The 21,938-nt window shown below is 38.3% G+C and overlaps 1 protein-coding gene across 3 annotated transcripts in view; it reads left to right on the top strand.

Moving 5' to 3' along the window:
• Positions 1–3,959: 3,959 nt before the first annotated feature.
• Positions 3,960–21,938, top strand: part of znf385c (zinc finger protein 385C) — an 86,452-nt gene continuing 68,473 nt past the window's right edge. For all 3 annotated transcript variants that reach the window (XR_012336354.1, XM_065279720.2, XM_065279729.2), the window contains exon 1: positions 3,960–4,482. Coding sequence is in view for 2 of the 3 variants with exons in the window: in XM_065279720.2 (XP_065135792.1) it covers positions 4,434–4,482 (49 nt within the window). In the remaining variant the exon portion in view is untranslated. The remainder of the gene's footprint in view (positions 4,483–21,938) is intronic.

Here is a 21,938-nt window from a genome sequence, read left to right on the forward strand (position 1 = left end):
ATACTAATTGGCTATATCACTCGGTCTCCTCTCCACTAATAAGCTGGTGTGTGGTGGGCGTTCTGGTGCAATATGGCTGCCATCGCATCATCCAGGTGGATGCTGCACATTGGTGGTGGTTGAGGAGATTCCCCCATTCATATGTAAAGCGCTTTGAGCACTGGAAAAGCGCTATATAAATGTAACTAATTATAACTCACCAGACATAACAACCAGTAAACTTACCACAACAATTGCATATCCCCTCTCTTTCCTAACTGTTTATAAAAATTAATTACACTGACCACCATAATAGCAAAGAGAGGAAAGGGTGGGGTAATGAAGAAATTTGATAAAGCATTTTATAGTAAGATTCGTTCCTTGAAATTACTTCTTGGAAATACTGTAATATACATACATACAGTAAATATTGAGGAAAGTGGGTAGAGATGAGCCGAAGGAGTATTTGCATTACCTGAAGTGATGCAATGAGCTCGTACTGTAAGTTTAAGTGTAACTGTTACTTTTTAAAGACTTGTAATGAAATATATGCTAAAAAAAAACATGACATGAGTTTGATCTCTTGTTGATTACTCCCCTTGGAAAAGTAGGGGTGTGAGAATTGACATGAAAGTATGGAAAAATGAAATCAACAGGAAAATTGGAAGGAAAAAATGATTGCCAGAGGGGATGTTGTGTCATCTACAATTATAGTTTTGCCATCCTCTGTGATAAATGATGTGTTTAATCTTTTGAAAAAGCAATCAAAATATTAAATCAGTGCATATGCTTTTCATATAATCTACTAGGGCCTCTTAAAAATAAAGGTGTTTTAAAGGTTCTTCACAACCATGCCAATGAAGAACAAATTTGGGTTCCCATTTAGTCAAAACATTTTTTGTTCACTTTTTGTAGTAGAAACTCTAAGAGCTTTTCTCTATAACATTTTGTGAAACAGAAAGGTTCTTCAGATGTTTAAAGTTCTTTTTATGGGACCACACACCCATAAATGGTTCTCTGTGGCATTTTGTAACACCTTTAAAAAATCTGTATGTGACTGCATATAATTTTAATATATGAGGAGTAAAGTTGGAGCAGAATAGGTGATTTAGTTATGAATGCATTTATTGTCTCACTAAGTATTTGGTCAGTGACAACAACTTTTAAAGAGCCAACAAAACGCACTTAGAAGCAAAGCAGAGAACTTTATTTCTTTTCATTCATCCATTTAACAGAGTGCTTTTATACCCGACTGGTATAACACCTTGTTCAACCCACAGAGTGTTGGACTTCAGCTGCTTTTGTTTTCTCTCATCCTTTCACTTTTCTTTCAATCCATTAAATTTAATCTTTTCACAGTCCCTCAAAAAGCTCCATTCAGCACTAAATTTGAAAGTCCCTACTGTTTAAAAGCATGATGTGCAATTTACTGCCTGTTACCATGGAAACCCGGTGATTCAAATCAAAATGTGGATTGGCTTTGAAAGCCAAGACTGATTGGATATGTTTTGATTTTGCTTACACTGTATCTGTGTGTATGTTGTGTGCGTGTAGTGTGAAATGGATAAAGTGTGTGTCCCTACTTACTCAGCCATCCTTTTGGGACAAATTGGTCCCCAGAACAGATTTTGTCAGATTTTGTTCACTTGCATGAACATTTAGGTCCACGTTTGTAAAACCCTATGTAAATAAAGTTTTTGTTAAGTTTTTTCTAAATGTTTTCTGTTTATCCTATTCCACAGGGAAGGACTCTAGTTATTTTGGTCAGCCGGTAACTGGTTGATCAAAATGTCAGAGTATCCTTGCACAGTGGGAAGGATTAGTGAAGTTCCAAGTGTACTTTCAAGATCATCCATCAGCTAAGTAGTGACAGCAGTAACTGAACATGCATACACAAGCTATCGTATTCTACTAAGAGCGAAAGGCATAAATACTTAAAAGCATGACAAGCCTGAGACAAGTGTGGCCTGTGACGAGACCAAATGTGCCTGAAATCCAGTATAGTTCCTGTTAAAACCCCCAGAAGTGAACCAACAAATAAAACTGAAATATGAATGTTGTTGTTTTAAATATATTTGAACAACACATCAGACTTTTGTGTGGGAGCAAAATACTTTAAAATGGGTTGAAAAAGGGTAAACTAAGGCGATGGTGTTTAATCTACATTTTACATGGAGTCTGGCCTTGAGGACATTTAATACTGTAAGTGCAATAACGCTCTAGCTCACTGCCCAGCACACACTAAATGATTCACAGTATGGTTCAGGTGTGCACGTCCTATACACCAGGGGTTTTTAAAGTATGGGTCGTGATCCATGTGTCCCTCCAATTAATGACAATGATTATTAAATGTGTAATTAAACCTATATTTTATTTATAGAATGGCAAGGAAAACAAAACTAGACAAGAGCAAATGTGTTTTCTTTCATATTTCTGTAACAAAATATTTTGGTGGATCTTATGATAAATTGGAATAAAAGTTTGGAAACCCTTGATATATAGGCTACTAAACTAGAATTTTTGTCCACTACAGCATAATATCAAATAGCTTTTGTGTCCCAAACTTAACTTAACCAGTAGACTTTTACAAAAAATCAATAACAACTGAGTTTTCTCTAAAGTAGATTTCTGATAAGAAAGCAAAATAAATTAATAAAATGGCCTAGCTCAAACCATATCTAAAATGTATCAACTACTACACTGAGCTAAAACCACTGTGCAAACCTAATGTATACAATGTTAGCCAGAGATGCTCACAAGTCTCTTAGCTCGAGTCCAAGTCAAGTCTCAAGTCTTTGAGCTCGAGTCCAAGTCAAGTCTCAAGTCTCCCGGCTAGAGTCCAAGTCTTAAGTCTCATTGTAACAAATGAAACTCTAATAACAAAGAAAGAAATTACAAACATTTATAAAAAAGAACAAAGTTGCACATTAAGTAAGGTCTAAAATTAGCATAGTCTTATTGTACAAATTAAATATTATTATTATTATTATTAGAGCAACAGAAGTGATTTTCTGTTTGTCTTGGGTTGTTTGATTAACACTAATGACACAGACTTAAGTAGGTTAATTGAGATTACTGTCTCTTTAAGAACAAATAAGCACAGACTGGTTTCTGACTGGTTTCTTAAGACATAAACAAATGTTTTTTATTAGAAAAAGAATACTGTGAGATCATTTTGTGTGTATGTGCCCTGTCAAGAACAGAAGATTTTATGCTGGCTTACTTTTTGAAACACTTCTCTCTGTATGTGCACTACTGAGGGCACTTAAAGGTATAGTTCGGCCAAATTATATTAAACCTATAATTTACTCACCCCCAAGCTGTCTGAGTTGCATATGTCCATCGTTTTTCAGACAAACACATTTTCGAATATTTTAGAAAATGTTTTAGATCTTTCAGTTGATTAAATGTTTTTAACATTGCATCGTGCTCGAATCTTAACATTGCATTGTGGGTGAATATCAAACATGGTAAGGAGCATCACATTTCTTGCTGACTTCAGAGGTATTCAGGCCAATCACAAAGTACAGATTAGCTGGCCAATCAGGGACACAGAGCTTTTCAAAACCGGCATGTGGAAACTAATGTGTTTTTTAACCATAAACCATAAACACACATTGTATTATACCAAATACACAAAATATCGTGTTTTTAGCAATGAAATAGGTGCTCTTTAACCAATCATCAACAAATTCAGAGTAGATTGTGGCCTACCTTTGATATTATAATTGCAAATTAATCATGGTTATCAGCCCAAAATGATTACCTTATAATTAATGACAAAATTGACATGATGATGAGTAGTGGTGACAGTAACCATCATTAAACATTGGTGGCGCACGCGCGGTCCGTTACATCACTCTATCAGAGGAAGGTGGGAATGGATTTATGACGGCGATTATTTTGCTGTCCTTGAGGTGGGAACTTTGAGAAGTTAGTAGTATTGTACCGATGCCAGACACATTAGGTGTTGATGGGGCTCAAATTTAATGCAGTTTTATTTATGGGAACACATGTTGTGCAAGGGGTATTATCTGTCTTGTTGCTCTGACGGATTTAATAGGTCGGTAATTTATAGCTGCCGTGTCGTGTAGCTAATTGAACTTAACCTCGATTTTAACGTGAAGCACATCTGAAAATGAACAATAGCGCTCGATAGTTCCGTCTGAGTCACTACATTCGATTTTAGACATTGATAATATGACTGAAAACATTTTCTCTCTGTAGCCACACAAGCGTTGTGTGTTTTCTTAAGTTTTCAAGGGTTTTTAAGGAAGTAGAAGTCTGGAAAGTTACCCTGAAAAGTGTTTGCGCTTGCCGTGACTGTGAATGACAGGAAAGCTGTTGGTTTGCAGGCTCGCGCACTGACGCACGGGTGACCATTCAGCTGCGCGGGGTGCTGCGAGAGTATCAGTTCAGTCTGGGCACACCGGAGCGCGTGAGGCACGGTTGTAATGTTGGGCTCCGAGGACCACGGAGAGATTCGCAAACGAAACGCCACCGGTAAGTACCCCGTCCATTCAATATACTTTTACTGTTACCCTCGGTTAAGATGTAAACTGGCAGGTGTTAAACTCAAAGGCAGAAAAGTTTGGAAGCGTGTTGGCTTACTTAAGTCATCTGTCAGAAAGTAATACATCAGTCATACTGGTAAAAGATACCCGTGAACTTATCTCAACTTACCACCACTATGCCCCGAAAGGAAAAATGCGCGTAAACGCTGGTAAAGGAAATTATTTAGGATCAAATGGAACATTTATTCAGTATGCAAGGACACAGATAAAGCATTTTTATCGACATTCTTGCGGTTTATTATCTTAACTTGGCTGTCAAAAATGAAATACTCCACAGGCATCCTAAAAATGGATGAAAGTTGAATGAAACGCCGCGTGACGCTCAAACAATCTCATTGCTTCAGACAAGCGGTATTACCCCGCGATGATGAATGTGCCCTGATATTGCCTTTTTTCTGTTTACGGACTTTTGAACAAGAATATTAGAAGAAAATACTTGGAGAGTCTCAGCACCATATCATGGGAAATACAACCATTGTTTAAGTTTTTACATTTTCTTTCTTTTTATTGTTTCTTTTTTTAACTGATATAGCGTTGCAGAAACTTTACTAAAGAGCAAGACTTATGCTACTTAGCTGATGTTTAGCTTTCTCACTTTAAATGTATATTTGGTGTTGCTTTTGCATCTATATATTGCATCCAAACATTGTTTAGCACAAATAGTAATAATACGGCCTCCCTGAGACAAATCTCTCTATTGTTTTTCTCACTTTAGTGAGTCAATTTGGATAAAGCAAAAAATGTGATTTGTTTCTCTCAATCTCTGAACAATGATTTACTAAATTTTGTAGTGGGTGAGCTAAAACTTGTACAGCATAACAGAGCAGGTGTACTGATCTGAGATGCTCGCCCACATAGGGGTTTGACTTGTATCACCCAAACATGAAATCTACACCACAGTGCTTCCCTCTTTCAGACGGCGGCAAGCTGAGAGATAATGTATGGAGCCATTTATCTTCAGTTGGTTTGATATTTGAAAAGATTTATCTGACTCACCTGACTTATTATTTGTTTATTTGGCTTTCGTTATGCATTAGAGAAGTTAAAGTTTGTGATTTGTAACATGGATGTGGTATAAAGTCTTGGTATATAAATAAAAGTCTATTTGAAAATCGTCATTACACATCAGAAGCATGTTGCTTAGTCTGACTAAAACCTGTTATACAATATTCAAAATAGTGTATAACACACATTTTGTGCTATAGTGCCATGTGACTCAGATCTCGCTTTGTTGTCCAATGCTGTAGTTTAATAGATTAAGATTTTGACATGCTTCTCGAAGTCTCTGTTTACTTTAAAGAGTTTCCCGTTTACAACTTCTTATTCCTTAAGTGGTAGGGATGTTAGGTTCTTCGCTGTTATGTCCTGCGGTGTCCTTTTGCAGTGATTGTGACTATAACTGCACTTAGCTTTCTCTTCACTTCCTGTCTTAGCCGAACAAATCTGAGTAATGCATATGAACATACTGTACCTTTGGAAACACTAATTTCTTGGCAGGGGCTTGTAAACGTCCATTTATCAGATAGGTGTACAGACTACATGAGGGATGATTTGTCCAGTATGCCAGATATTAGACTGTAGAATGAAAAGGCTGCATGTAATTTTGTTGACAGGGCTGAGTCATTCATATTCACATCCACTCAGTGTTTAATACCGGAGAACTGATAATATCCCATATTTTTAGGTAATATATCATTGATATGCTTGTTTATGTTCAGATATTCTGCCTGCGTTTATATGGGGTGCTCCCTTATCTTCAATCAAGGAATACTGAAAGAAGCCATAAATTATTACAGGCTGATCGTTCTTTTACTTTCTGAGACAGTAAATCAAAATACCGTTTCATTGGCTTCTCGGCAAATGCTGTATGGATGAGCGGTTGGAGAAAACATCTTATTTAATAATAAAGACAGACATCATTCCTTTATATTTATGGCATGTAAATGTTTTTCAAACAATTGTGTTGTAGGAGCAGGCTTCACACTCAATTTATTATATATATTATAAGAGTGCTTGACCAGACTTATAAGTAATTTCAAAGAAAAAGGCCGCACTTTGCATATAAAACGTATATTTATTTGCACAGACGCGTTTCGGCTTTGCGCCTTCCTCAGTGTGCTTCAAGCACACTGAGGAAGGCGCAAAGCCGAAACGCGTCATGTAAATGTTTTTATCATCCACATTTTTATTTGAAAGACTATAATCTAGATATTTTATCTACAATTTTATATTGGCACACTTGGGTACAGATTTAGTTTAGCATGTTAGCTTACTTTGATATGGACTAATACACTGGTTTACACCAGTTATGAGTCTAACATCTGGGAAGGTTGCCAGTACTTCTGCATAAACATTTACTTTCTGAGCAGGTGAAAAAATATTATTTTAAATGTGATATCTGTGAATGAAATGCTCTTTCCAAACTCTGTGGGGAAGAGAGAAACGAAAGTTTGTTTACAATACAAGATCTGATGTTGTCTTTCGGAAGCTTGCTTTGTGTGTGAATATATGTGTTTAGACCTGGTATCAGGTATCAGAGATCAGATTTCAAGTGGTGGTGCTAAGTACAGGTAAATAGGTTTTAAAAGTTTTTGCGAAGGAATCACTCAAAAAGCATTCAAAAGTTTCCAGTAAAAATTTAATAGTGTCCCAGGTAGCAGTAAGGGACTGCCAGCTCACTGATGAATCATTGAGTTTGGGTTAAATTGTTTAATTTAAGGATCTCTAAATGTATACCATAATAACATTTACTATAAACCAGCAGTAATGTTTCTATATGTGTGTGTTTAGTCACGTGCATCTGTTTCTCAGTTTTGAAGGGCATAAGGGTTATAACACCTGTTGTGTTTGATAATAGCCGTATTGGAATGTAAACTGTTACTGTAAATGCCTTCCTTTAAAATATATTTTCTCTCTCTTGTCATTTGCTTTTCTCAGCTCATCACTCCCTCCTGATCCTTCATTACCTCTTCAATCATTCTATTTTAATGGCAGCGAGAAAGATGGTGATGGAGAGATATGTGAGGTGTGAAAGAAAGAGAGAGAAAGAATTTGAGGCTCACTAATGCATGTTAATGTACGTACAGTACTAATAGGTGCAAACAGGTTTAGCCTTGTCTTTTTGGAATAAGAGTACTGTGTTCTGCGTCTACGTAATCTAACGCTCACACGGCAAAGCTCCCTCCCCCAGTCTACACACAGTTCATTAATGGAAACTAAGCTGCAAAAATAGGCCAGTGAAAAAATCATCAAGCTTTGACCGCACATTTATATGTCAGCACCTTCATATTTAGCAACTTAAAGCCACCTAAAGTAGATAAATGACTGAAGGAAGGAAGCATGTATGGTAACATGTCACAGAGATCATTTACACATACAAGTCTTAAAGGTACAGTAAGCTAAACTAGAAGTCAGGGTGGAAATGGTCATGTAAAAATACACTGTATTATAAGAGGGTTTAGTGCAAGAAATCTTCAATAAAGGTCACATAACACACACTGTTTCTGCTAATCTCAGATTATTGTTAATCTTGAGTACATATAAAGTAGGGTTGTCACGATTCTCCAAATCCTCGATTCGATTACATTTTCGATTCTAAGGTCATAGGTTGCTATGTCAGTTTTATACTAGATTTTAATGAAATATAATATCTGACCTTGAACCCGGAGATGCCCTGCAATGTTAGTCGTGCTGCCAGTGAAAAAATAGGGTACACGCACATACCTGATAAAATGAAACTTCCTGTCAGATGAACATTCCTGTCAGTACTTTGCACCTTAAAAATGCGCTTTTATTACCGTCAGACGAGATTGTGAGACTATACCCCAATAAGTCATGTTTAAATGCTGTTTTCATAACTCTTAAGCAACTGAAATAAGTTGTTGTGAAACTCAGAGAAACGACCAGTCCTGGCACAGATGCTGTTCTGCTGTGCACACGCAAGTGCTCTGATTGAGTTTAGCTGAAGGCGGGAGGCTCGTGATGTTTTTTGTTTCCCATGTAAAGAGCAGCTCGCGTGGTGTCTCCTGCATCTGCCATGCTATCTTTTAACTGGCTGTAGCTAGCTAAGTTAGAGGAGGTTGAGTCGCAGCACTCAACAAGTACGTTTTTTTCTGCTTGGCAAGCCGACCGGACGTGATATGGGGGCGTGCAGCATCGACAATTTCATTTTTTAATTCGAAGTTCGAGGTTGTGATTTTGATTTAAAATCGAAATCGTGACACCCTTACTATAAAGTAGTATTACATCCTTCATATGTGCGAATTAACTACGGAAGAGTCAAGTTTTAATGGGAAAAATATCGAAATTCTTTGGTTATTTTTGAATGCGATGCTAATGGTCTAATCAGATTCAATGAATTGTGCTAAGCTATGCTAAAAGGGGTACCGCCAGACCCAGGGATCGTCTAAATATATTCCAAAACGGTAAAACTCAACTGTTTAAAGGTAGGGTAACACATTTTGAAAAATGCTAAAGGTAGCCGCCTAGCAATGAAATCCTGATCCAACCCCTCAAGTCAAATCGCCATCCAAAGTCACGCCTCTTTCCAAACACATGAACACGCACAGATCAGACGGTCACGTCTCATGTCTCATTCACCAGTGAGAAAACTTTGCAGTACAAAGTCGAATAACACTTCCAAAATAACCAAACAACTGGTTTACATCAGAATTAGTTTAAGCACACGTTCGGTTGTGTAGACGTAGTAACTATATCGTTATGCTAATCCGGAAAACGAACACAAATTTCATAAGCAACACAATGATTCATCAAAGTAGAATATCTGAATCCATCTCAGTACAAACATATCGTGTACCTACCTTACCAAAATAAACAGTGCAACGACCCTTCCAGACCCTTTGCCTCCTGCAGCTGTTTCATCTCGTGGTAAAGCAGTAAAGTTACCGATGTTAATTTGGGTTTTTGCTCTTGCTGATCCAGGCAGTTTTTGCTGTTGTTGTTATAAAAGATGTCTTTCATTGTGTGCCTCCTGTGTAGGTTGTCAATTCAGCAGAAAAGTTTGCCATTCTCGCTGTTTACAGGCAGGAGAAGAGCGCACGTGAACGCGCCGATGACGTATGGTGTCTGCGTGGACTCGCTGCACGAGTGGGCATTTAAATTACGCTTAAGTATGTGGACAAAAATGGAAACGTCCGTTCGGACCGAAATCTATGATTTGTTGAAAATTTTTTGGTCCTACGCCTTTCACAGATTACATTAATTTCTACAAAGAAATTTAAACAACTTAACACAGTGATTGCTATCAGGATGTGAGAAGACTTTTAACCAGCATAACAAAAAATGTTTCAGGATCAAATCTGTCACCCTACCTTTAACTTTAGAAGAGCTGTAAAATAAGAATATTTTTTTAAAAAGTGTAGTGTCCCTTTAAGAACAAATAAAATGATCAAAGTGTAAGATCTGTTACTAGTTCAAACATCTTAATAGGTTAACCTTGAAATTTGTAAAACCAGCTGTTTGCCTAGAATGCAATACCGGAAATGTATTGGAAAGTCTTTGTTCTGTTGATGTGTAGGGAGGGACTCCACATAGCTCATAGTATAGGTGTAGCTCAATGTTTATTAGAAAAAAAAGTGTATTAAAAAGTTATTACTTGCAGGTGAATTAAGATGAGCAGTGTTTAAATGTGCTCATATACTGTAAGTCTCTGTTACTGTATATATGTTCACACCTGTATCTCTACATTCCACTGCGCCTTGGTGGCTGTCCTCACTCCAGCAGACAGAGCGGTCAAGTGAGACAACCCCTGTCATCTCTCTCTCTCTCTTTCTCTGTGTGTATTGCTGTATCTTTACCTTTGTTCCTCTCTGCCTCGCTTTTCCCCTGTGTATAAGTGTGTCCTTGTACATGTGCTTCAGTGCTGTATGTTATGGTGTCTGACAGCTGTCTAGGGCCCCAAGGGCACGCAACCTGCCCTTTTCTGAAGTGCGCCTCCAGGGCCCCTCATCACACTGTCTGTGTTCCCCGCAGGGAGCGCTCGACACTGGGCCACGGTCAGCGGGGTCTGGCCTCTCCTCAGCGGGTGCCCAGGGGTCTTAAGGGTTAATGTTTCAGCACTGTGACCTCTCCCATTTCCCATCACCTGACAGCTGGTGGCTACCGCTGCCTTTCTTTTCACTACTGTACAAGGCACACATACTGTACATACATTCTTTAAAAATGATTTTTTAAATAAAAATATTAAATTAGTTTTTTTGATTTGATGTTGTGGGTGTATGATAAGAGTACTATGATAATGACAGTTTAATACACACACACACACACACACACACACACACACACACACGTAAATACACTTGCATATACAGTGTGATTGTAGGTCCTCTTAATAGCCCACTCATTACTACATAGAGGTTTTGTGTAAGCCGGTGGTGAACCTAAAACACACACATATACACTATGAACAGAGGTAGCGTGTGTAGAGGAACAGGTTGGCATTTTTTTTTTAAGGCTTCTTCATGCCGGTGTAGTATAAATGAGGGCACTGTTTGCCTTTTTAGCAAAAAGCTGTGTGTGTTTTTATATCGTGTTTGTATGAAAAGCAACAGGTTTTTGCTCTCTGAGTGAGTGGAGTGTTAAGTAGCAGCTCCACCTCATAAAGGTGTTTCAAAGTGAGCTGTTTATGTTTGTGTACCGTATGTGTGTGAGTCTGCAAATGCCAAATTGACACCGTGTATGATGGTATCCGAAGAAAAGCAGTGCAACTTTTTCTCTTTTGCCGCTGCACTGTTTAAAAAATGAAAAAGACTTTTAAAAAGAAGTGTCTCAGTTTTTTACTGTCTAAAGAGGCAAAGTTTTTCCTGTCATGAGCCATGATTTGGTATAAAGCAATGTGTTTGCCTCAGGGTTAGCATATGTTAGTCGCGATTAATCTGTTGCATAATAAAAGTTTTTGTTTACATCATATATGTGTGTGAACGTGTTTAATGACTTTGTATAGATAAATGCACACACATGCATGTATATAAGGGCTGTAACGATTAATCGTGCAAATGCGCGTTTTATAAATTAATTAATTTGAATGAATTACGGTGAAATCATGGCACATCCCAAAGCCAGGGGGCGCTCTCGTGCAGAAACTTCCTTTATGCCACAGAAGAAGAGTGTTGCTTTTTTAAATGCACGTTATAAACGACTCCGACTCATAATGATTCAGATTCGATTTCAGACAGGCATTTTTAATGGGACATACGATTAATCGTTACAGCCCTAATATAAATATAAATAATATAAATTTTTTCTTAAAATTATACATGCATGTGTGCATATTTATACATACATAATTATTATACACAGTTCACATACATATATGATGTAAACAAAAACTTTTATCCTGCTATAGATTAATCGTGATTAATCGTTATGCATCGCTAGTTTGCGTGGTTTATGGTTCAAAAAACACATTTTTTTCTATATTTTTCACATACTGTACATTTTTGTAGCTCCAGATTTACCTCTCTTCCTGAAACTCACTGATTTTGTACAAAACTCATTGATTTGAAAGCTCTGTGTCCCTAATTTGCTAGCTAATCTATACGTTGTGGTTGGCCTGAATATCTCTGACGTCAGCCGGAAATGTGACGCTCCTTACCATGTTTGAAAGATTTGCTCATAGTACATGTCGTTAAAGTACTAATACACACTACACACCAAAGGAACTGTGGGTATATGGTGAATCAGACCCTTGGTGTTCTTTAAGCTTTCTCTTGTCACTAGAGCAGTGCTAATTCAAAAAAATGAATCATGACTCAATTGTAGTCCATAGTTGTATTCCTTTTTTTTGGTTTTGTATATTGTTTTAAATTGATTTTCATAAAATTTTTCATAGGCAGCCGCAGCACAGTAACTTAGTCAGTAGCATGATTGTGTTAAAGCAGTGGTTCTCAAACTTTTGTCCTCCCTTTTGCATCCCTTTGCCCCCCTAAAGAAAATTCATGACATAAAACAATCTCAAACCTAGAATCAGAATTAAACAAAACATATTAAATGATACAATGACGAATTGTCCTTCCCATGTGTGTGTTTGTGAGCGTGCGAGTGAGAGAGAGAGCATTACAGTCAATGGGTTAGGGTTAGCATCCCTGTGGATTGAGAGAAACGATTGGTGTTTTTATTGTGCTTACACAAACCAGCACCCACAGTCACTTTTGAATATTGATCATGACACTTCTGCCTATGGATAAGATGTTACAATACTTTAAAATCAGCTGTTTTTGTATGCATAAGTACTACTGATGCGTACTACTGTATATACCCGTCTGATGTTCTGATGTGTGTGTGTGAGAGAGAGAAAGAAAGTAAGAAAGAGAGATGGCCAGAAAAACAGGGACTGATTGCTACAGAGGTCATTTAGTTGTGTTATGATCAAAGAACTTCTCAAACCTTCCAATTTGTTGTAGTTTTGTTGCTTGCTTCCATCTTCAGGTCTCCTGTTTGAACCCTTCAGACCATCCTCTGAGCCTCACTCTGTCACTCTCTCTCTCTCTCTCTCTCTCTCTCTCTCTCTCTCTCTCTCTCTCTCTGTCTCTGTCTCTCTCTCTGTCTCTCTCTCTCTCTCTCTCTCTCTCTCTCTCTCTCTCTCTCTGTCTAATAGCTCGCACCCAGCGTCTCTCATCATGGTTGCTCTGATCTGTTCTGCACTCACACTAATCTCTACACACACCCTCTCACTATACTCTCATACACATGTGTTCATCCTCTATACATTTATGTCTGTTTAATTTGTACATGGGTACATGCTGTTGGCATATCTGCTTGTAGATGAATGAATGGATGAAGTGGATGAATAGTATCAAAGTTTTTATATATCCTTTTCTTCTTTTTGAGTGTGTCTGTGTTGTAATAGAGAACAGTAATGAGGCTCTCAAGGACAAAAACACACACACACAGACCCCCACACATCCCTCACCCACGTCCAGTTTCTGCTCTGGGTCTCCTCGTGTGACCCCCTCAGCCCACTCCTCTCTTGCCAGGCAGCGTGCCTGTGAGGCAGGTACGCAGAGAGCGGGAGCCCCTCTGGTGTTCTGGAGCTCTGAATGGCTCTGGAGGAGATTGTGACGTCTGGACCGGGCTGACTCACACTGAAGAGGCAGGCTCTTGACTTGATATCCCCCTATCTTGCCTTTTCTCTTCCTCTTTCTGTCTATTTTTATTTTTCTCTCAATACGTCCTGATCTGTTTCTTCATCTGGAGTCAGATTTGTTATTATGGAATGGTGAAATTGTGTTTTCTGTCAGCTTTTTTCGGTGTTGGTACATTGCCGAGAACAACCCACAGTGGGTGTCTAAAAGATTGAGCTCAAAATGCATAGCAACACTGAGTGATTCATACTTTGAGCAGAAGATTTGCTTTGAATGTACACATCAGCCCATGAGAGGATGAATAGGTGCTTGTGTATAAGTTCCTGATTTTTTGCGTGTGTGTGTATTTGGTCAACAAGTGAACTTTTCCTGATGATTAAAAATTCCTGATGACCATGTAGCGGATACTTAGAGCCAACGCTTGGAACAAGACCACGCTGTGTGTGTGTGTTTGTTTTAGATGGCATGCTGGGTATGGTACGGAGGAGGTATGGGTGCTGGGGTTAAGAGCAAGGAATACAGTGGAGCACTGTACTTACCCAAACACGCACACACACCTCATAGCCTTATATTTCTATGCCCCACCCCTGAATTCAAACTTTGCATTAATTATAACAATTAAATCCTACAACCAATTAATTGAACTGTTTTCTTGTGATTGTCTTGATTTCTAGTTAGATTTGTGCATTTGGGAGACACATTATCCACTGCATCCAAGCTATGCATTTTATGATCAACACAATGCTCTACCAATTCTTATGGACATTTTTGTTTTCCGAAGTAAACCCACCCAAACACTCATATGACTATCATGTAGTTTAAATTAGTATGATTCTCTTTATTCTGCTGAATACAAACCAAGATATTTTTATAAATGATGGTAACCACAGAGTTCACAGTGTTACTGTATTTTCCGGACTTTCAGACTGCAGGCTGAAACGACCCAATTCTGATTTTTTTGCCCCTATGCGACCTGTATCTGATTTTTTTCATGATAGTCTGAAAGACACAGATCCGATATTTTCAATTGTGACCCAGGCCACTTGGTATGTGGTCCTGAATCCGATACGTATCCGATCTTTTGAAATGCGACCTCTGTCTGAACGGCCAGGCCACATGGATCCGACCCGTACGTCATTGATACTCTACAAACGTCATAATTCTGCATTGAAGTAGGCGGGAACGAGAAGATAAACAACAACCATGGCGAACGCTGCTAACACTGCTCCACTTCATTAAATTTTGGCGTATGGGTGCACTCGTTATATGATTTCACATATAACAGCTTTCTCCCAATATATTAACTCTTTCACCGCCAGCGTTTTTGTATAATATATATATATATATATATATATATAAATGCATCGTCAGTTTTTATTCGTTCATCACTTGAAAGACAGTTTTGGTAACTTTATCAGAAAGTTGTTTCTGTGTGCTGCTTGTGAAAGAAATTAAAGTTGCCAATTTGTACCTGGTCTGGCCCCCTCCCAACCCACGCACACAACCATATGATTTTGCTATCGGTCGACTATGGAAAGATTCGACAATTCTGATTAGAATATGTAAATCCTTAGTCTTCGTAATGGACACCCCTAGAAGATTGTAATTGTGCTGGCTCCGTTGGGAAAATAACTTTAATATTGCAAAAAGAGCTCCGCTGTTGACTACACATCCATGTTTAACGTTAGCTTACAAGTGACGTCCTTGACCGTTGAGTACTCTTATGCGCATGCGGGTCACTTCTGGGAGATTTCCCGTTCACCCAGGAGATCACAAAAGGTCGCATTTAATTGGAAATGTGAAAGGCCTTGCAAAAAAATCTATTTTTTTCAAAAAATCGGAATTGAGCATTAAGCCCTGCAGTATGAACGTAGCATACTTTTGTCATAGTTTGGCGGGTACTGGAACTTGTGAGGTGCGACTTATACGTCAAAATTATTTCATATAAACAAAGAGAAACCCTTACCATCTACAGCCACGAGAGCCTGCTCTATGCTGCTTCTGTATTTATGTAATTCAGTGGATTCAGTGATGCAGAATGACTTCTGGATCTTTTTTAACTTGATTTGGCTGGTCGTGTTAATTTAGCCTATTCAGCCTCTCAGGTATGTTCTGTATGCTATTGTGTATCGTGTAAATAACTGTTTATGTTAGTTTACCATGTACAGACACTTATTCAGCCTGCTGTTCTGTGTGCTTTTGTTTAGTTGAATGAATAACTTGCCTTTCCAAATTAGATGTTTGTTCTTCGGCTTGGATTTTGTAAAATCATTTTCTAAATAAATGCGACGTACCACTCTAAAAACAAACGGTGCTATATAGCACCAAAAGTGGTTCTTTGCTCGTAATCATAGAAGAACCGTTTTTAGTGCCATATAGCACCGGTGAAGCACCAGTGAAGCACCTGTGTAGAACCATATAGTGCTTTGTAGAACCATATGTGGTGCTATAGTGGTGCTATATGGCCCCTATATGGTTCTACACAGGTGCTTCACTGGTGCTTCACCGGTGCTATATGGCACTAAAAACGGTTCTTCTATGATTACGATCCAAAGCAACAGTTTTGGTGCTATATAGCACCATTTGTTTTTTTAGAGTGATAGTCCAGTGCGACTTATATATGTTTCTTCCTCTTCAAAATGCATTTTTGACTGATGCGACTTATACTCCAGAGCGACTTATAGTCTGGAAAATACGGTATTACTGGCTTGCATAGTATTCATATTTCCTACTGAAGTCAACTTTGTGCTTACCATCATTTATCAAAATATCATATTTTCTGATCAACAGAAGAAAGAAACTTTTCATTTTTGGGTGAACTAAGCCTAACCCATTGACTGTAATGTTATCTCTCTCTCTCTCTCTCTCTCTCTCTCTCTCTCTCTCTCTCTCTCTCTCTCTCTCTCCCTCCCTCCCTCTCTCTCTTTCTTCTATTCTTCTTTGTCTTTAAATAGCATTAGAATGGCCCATTAAATGCTTTTTAAATGATTTTTTCTGCCTGTCTTTGACCTTGGCACACATAATCTTCTTCAGTTAAATGTGACGTCTGATTCACTCCAAATACAGCTGATGAAAAGAGTGAGATTTTCTTCAGTTGACTCTGAATATGGATGCCCACTACGCTGTTATCATCTGTACTGAGTGGGTGTTGTTTGGACACACAGACCTATGGAAACAGTCATTCCCAGATTGCCTTTGCTGTCTACTGACAGAGAGGACAAGATCCTCTAACCTCTAGAGATTTCTCCATCTCTTATTCCCTCATCATCTTTTTGTCCTCTCTCTTTTGTTAAATGTTCTTTTTAACCTGGCCAAGTGTCTTGCTTTCACGGTTTACTCCCCACTATTGTGCTTGAAGGGGAATATTACATAAGACTAAGACTGCCACACACACACATGTTGGCATATGTGGTTTCGGGGACATTTCCATAGACGCAATGCATTTTATATTGTACAAACTGTATACTCTATTCCCCCTAACCTACCCCAGTCCATAACCCTGACCATCACAAAACTCTTTGGTTATTTTTTAGCAGGATGCTAATGGACTAATCAGACTCTATGGATTGTGCTAAGCTATGCTAAAAGTGCCAGCGCCAGACCCGGATATCAGCTGAACGGATTCTAAAACATTAAAAATCAACTGTTTAACTCTATGGGAGCTGGAAAATTAGCAAAAGTGGGGTGTCCCTTTAAATAATTTTTCAAAGATGGGTTCAAAACTTCAAATTCACTATTATAGAGTGACCTGAAATCTCTTTCTCTCTTACTCTCCCTCTCTCGCTCCCTATCTCTCTCTCTCTCTTCAGCTACCGCTTTAATGGTAGCACATCTGTCACTTTGAGTGCAATTTTGTTTTCTCCACAGTAACACATCATCACCATTGATTCTCTCTGTCTAAGTGCCTATGTGGTGTGTGTGTGTGTGTGTGTGTGTGTGTGTGTGTGTGTGTGTGTGTGTGTGTGTGTGTGTGTGTGTGTGTGCATGTGTGAATTGCATTGATGAATATGTAACGTGTGAAAGAGCATGTAAACACATGCTAAGAGGGTCTCTGCATGTGAAATGGCCTAAAATTATTCAAAGGTCTAAGGATGCACCCTCAGTAAGTGTGTGTGTGTATGAGAGCATGTCATAAATATAGGTTCATTACAATATTCTAAGGAGCTCAGTGTTGTGGAAAATGCAAGCAGGTGGGCAGTCGTGACAAGTCTGTGTTTTGTGTTTGTGCGTCGGGGTGACTTGTGTCCCCTAGTCGAGCACATGTCTCATCCTGGCACATGTTTGCTCTTAAACTGTTTTGGGTTGCCAAGGCTCCTCTGGGAGGTATGGGCCGCAGGAATGCAGAGTACACTGGTCCTCCGCTTTCGGCAGACAATTATTTATCCCTTTATTTCTGCATTTTCCTACTTCACTTAATTTGATTCACTTACTTTTAGGTTGGACATTATGCTTTGTGTGTGTGCGTGCATGTAATCCTAGAGTATGACAACAATTACTTTTGCCCTCTGGGTCCAATTAACACCCCACAGTTTCACCCAGACTTTATCCCATATGTATCAAAGGCTAAACACACACACACACACACGCACGCGCACACACATAGAAATAACTCTTGCGCATGATCTGTACAACATTATTTTAAAGAGTAAACAATCTAAAAATGTGCTAGGTACTGTAGTAATGACAATAAGTAAAAATAATAAAAAAGAGAGCAAATAATTTATGAGATCTCTATTAGAAATTGCATTGGCTGAAAATATTAGAATCAGTGATTGAACCGATTGCTTATCCAAATCAAAAAACTTTATATACTATATCCTTTGTACACAGCTCTGCTGCAAATGCTTTGCAAATACAAATGTTCAGTATTTGTCATGCCAATAAAGCACACTTAGCACCAATAAAGCACAACAGCAGCTGGTGAGCTTATCACAGCACAGTCCAGGTTTATACCTAATAACCTTTGCAGAACCTTCACACACAGACTTTAGGAGCTATATTAGTAACGACCTCTCATCACCTCAATGGTTTTAATACTGCGGTAATGATATTTACTGTACTCTACACTCTCTTAAAAGGTACAAAGCTATCACTCGGTCAGTATCCTTTTATAAACCACACTTTTGTTCCTAAAAAGTGGATTTTAGTACATTAGAGGTACATTTTGGTGCTAAATGCATACATTTGTGTACCTATCAGGACCTTTTAAAAGGGTCTTTTAAAAGGGACTTCATTGTCACCCAAATCTATTGCAGTAAATGATTTGGCCAGAGTTCGTACAAGTTTCGGAAAGTTATTTCTTTTATAGTGCAGGAAGTACAGCGGAAGTCCTTATATGGGCACTTTAGCACTCACACATCAACTGAGAGCTGATAGGAAATCAAAGTTACCAAAGAAGTGTGTTCTTGTTTGTGGGGGAAATGTATGCTTGTTTAGCTACCCAAAGACCCCAGCACTATGGAAACAATGGATAAAGTTTGTTTATCCGGGGAAGCAGCAGCATTGTGCAAGTGTGTTTAGTTAAAGGGGACAGAGAATGAAAAAATTTTTTTTACCTTGTCTTTGTTGAATAATGGTAGTCTACCCGCATTCACGAACATACAAAAAGTGCTAGACATGCTAAACATCTCAGTCTCATAGAAATTCCTCTTTTAGAAATGTCAGCCAGAAAACGGCCCAATCTGAAAACTGATGCTTATGACATCACAGGCATCTCACTGCCCCTCCACTTTAAAATAATTGGCTACATTTTTTGAGTGGCAGCAAAGTCAGCCAATCAGTAATGAGATTGCAAGTAAAGCCAGTAGGGGGAGCCAAATAGGTGCAAAACCACTTGTTTAAAATCCCCTACCCTAATAGAGCTATCTGAGAGAGGTTTTTAGGAAGCTTCTAAGGCATTACAGACCCAAACAAAAAATTTTTTGTCTACTTGTCACATCACAGAACAAGAATAAATACCCCGTTCAATCATTCTATGTCACCTTTAACGCTGGATAGCACAGAAATGAGACTGTCCCAACCGGGTCATGAGTTGCAGGCGGTAAGTAAAACTGCATCAAATCATCTGATAAAACCAAAGCCTCTTTGGATACAAGATTAACATGAGATAAGCAGAAAAGTGTGTGAGCTTTGGGTGTAAAAAAAATTCATATAGCCCATTTTGTATAAAATATGTTTTTTACATAAACACGAACATATCAAATAACATGTTTAGCTATTGTTTCCAGTCGGGCTAGCTAATGTTAGTTAAAACCACCTCCTTGTGACTGTTCATCTGAGGGGCGCAAATTCAAAATATGTGTTCAGAGTGTCATGTGTGTTTCTCGTGTTTTCAAAATATGTGTTTGTTGCGTCATGTGAACCATGTGCATCATATGTTTTGTCAAAATAAGTGCCTGCTGCACATGCGTCACAACTGAATAAGATAAAAGAGACGCTCACGTTCACATAATACACGCAAGACACTCCCTTAACTCTGTAAACTCTGATTACACATGAGATTACGCAAGCGTCTCTTTTATCATAAACCGTTTAGATGCATCTGCAGCAGGCACTTATTTTGACAAGACGACACTTAATGCACATAGGATCACTTGCCGCGCAGAACACATATTTTGAAATTACGAACCACACATACATGCTGTGACAAACTTCACATCATACGACCTTGAAAAAAGAAGTCACTGGCTGCCACTGGTTAAAACTGACCCATATTGCGTAAGGAAAACATTTTCAAATCAAATTTTTTAAAGGACCACTTCAGATATCCTCACAAGTAGATTTGTCATGTTAAACTATATTTGTAAGGACCCTGTGCAGACATTCAGTGAGTGTTTTTAGTGATGCATGTTTACACAGGCAGGTCATTTTTTCTATGCAAACACCTGGTGTACCGCTCACAATTAAACCTCTGTATTTAAGAGTGTGGCTTGTGTGTGAGTGTAAAAAGTTTTACTTGTGCAGTACATTCATTCATTTGTTTTTTCTTTCAAAACATACCTTACATTTGGTTAAAAACAGTTTTTTGGGTTATTTAGATATTTATTTATACATTGTACTGAAAGAGGCTCTTTTGTGACAAACCCCCATTAACCAGTCAAATTTAATTAATACCCTTTTTATATTTTTTTATTAATACCCACATAGTTTTCTGTCTGTCTGTTATTCTAATGAGAATAAATACTGTACTCTCTGACAATGAAAGCCATCTAAGGATTCATATGTTGACATGCAGTGTTTATTAAATGCATCTTAATACATGTTCATAAAATAAACCGACAGCTATTTAAGAGATGACTGGCGTTGTTGCATTTGACCTGACGGCTGGAGTGTGCGTGTCTGTATGTGACAGATGATCAAATGGCAGCATGGTTAACCGTGCCTGGAAATGTGGTCGGCCATTTCTGGAATGTGCGTTTGGTCACTGAGCTTTAAGCCTGGCTGTAACTATAAAGCCTTTAAATAAAGTTCATTCAAAATATGACTTCCTAAAGTAAAACTACAAACAGGAAGATCAACACAGTGTGCCATTGTCTATATCTGGCCAATTTTTATTTATCCCGTATATATTTGATGAATTCAGAGTGCACCTTAACTTATAAATCAGATGACATTATGCATCTATCATTTTATATTTGTGAGTGTCTGTGTGCCGTATGCTCGGCAGGTGTATTTCTGTCATGATTGACGGGGTAATCGGGATGGATTAGGGCTAAAGTACATACAAATGTGATGGAAAACGTTTTAAGTTACAAACTAAGCCTTCAGTTGACTAATGTAACCGTCTTGCCCCCGCAAACAGATACACACATACATTGATACAGATGGTTGTAGTGACAGTAGCAAAAGGTTATTGTATTAGCCTGATAAGGTTTCTTTTAATGTTAGAAAGCATCACATTAATTTATATGTTTGGTTTATATGGGCTTTGTGATATTTGTGTGTGTGTCTGCAAATAGCCTGGCTCCCCTTCCAGCAATGCACAAGTGTTTGACATGTGTGGAAACAATTTAATAAAGCATCACTTGAGGTCACAACATTTTTAAACCATTTACAGAGAATAGCGCTACTGAGTAAATGTAAAACCGTGTTTGATGATTATATTATGAAGCTGATGTGATTGGGGTGGAATGAAGATGGCAAGATACAAAATCCCTTGAAATCCTTCCACGTAAGTGACGTGGGACCCTTAACTGCCCTTTAAACGCAAATATATTTTCTATATTTTTCCACATACAGTAAATATCCAATAATGAGTGACTTTTATCAAAAGGTGTGGTGATCT

The sequence above is a fragment of the Paramisgurnus dabryanus genome, chromosome 3 (genome assembly GCF_030506205.2).
Source record: "Paramisgurnus dabryanus chromosome 3, PD_genome_1.1, whole genome shotgun sequence".
NCBI classification, from domain to species: domain Eukaryota; kingdom Metazoa; phylum Chordata; class Actinopteri; order Cypriniformes; family Cobitidae; genus Paramisgurnus; species Paramisgurnus dabryanus.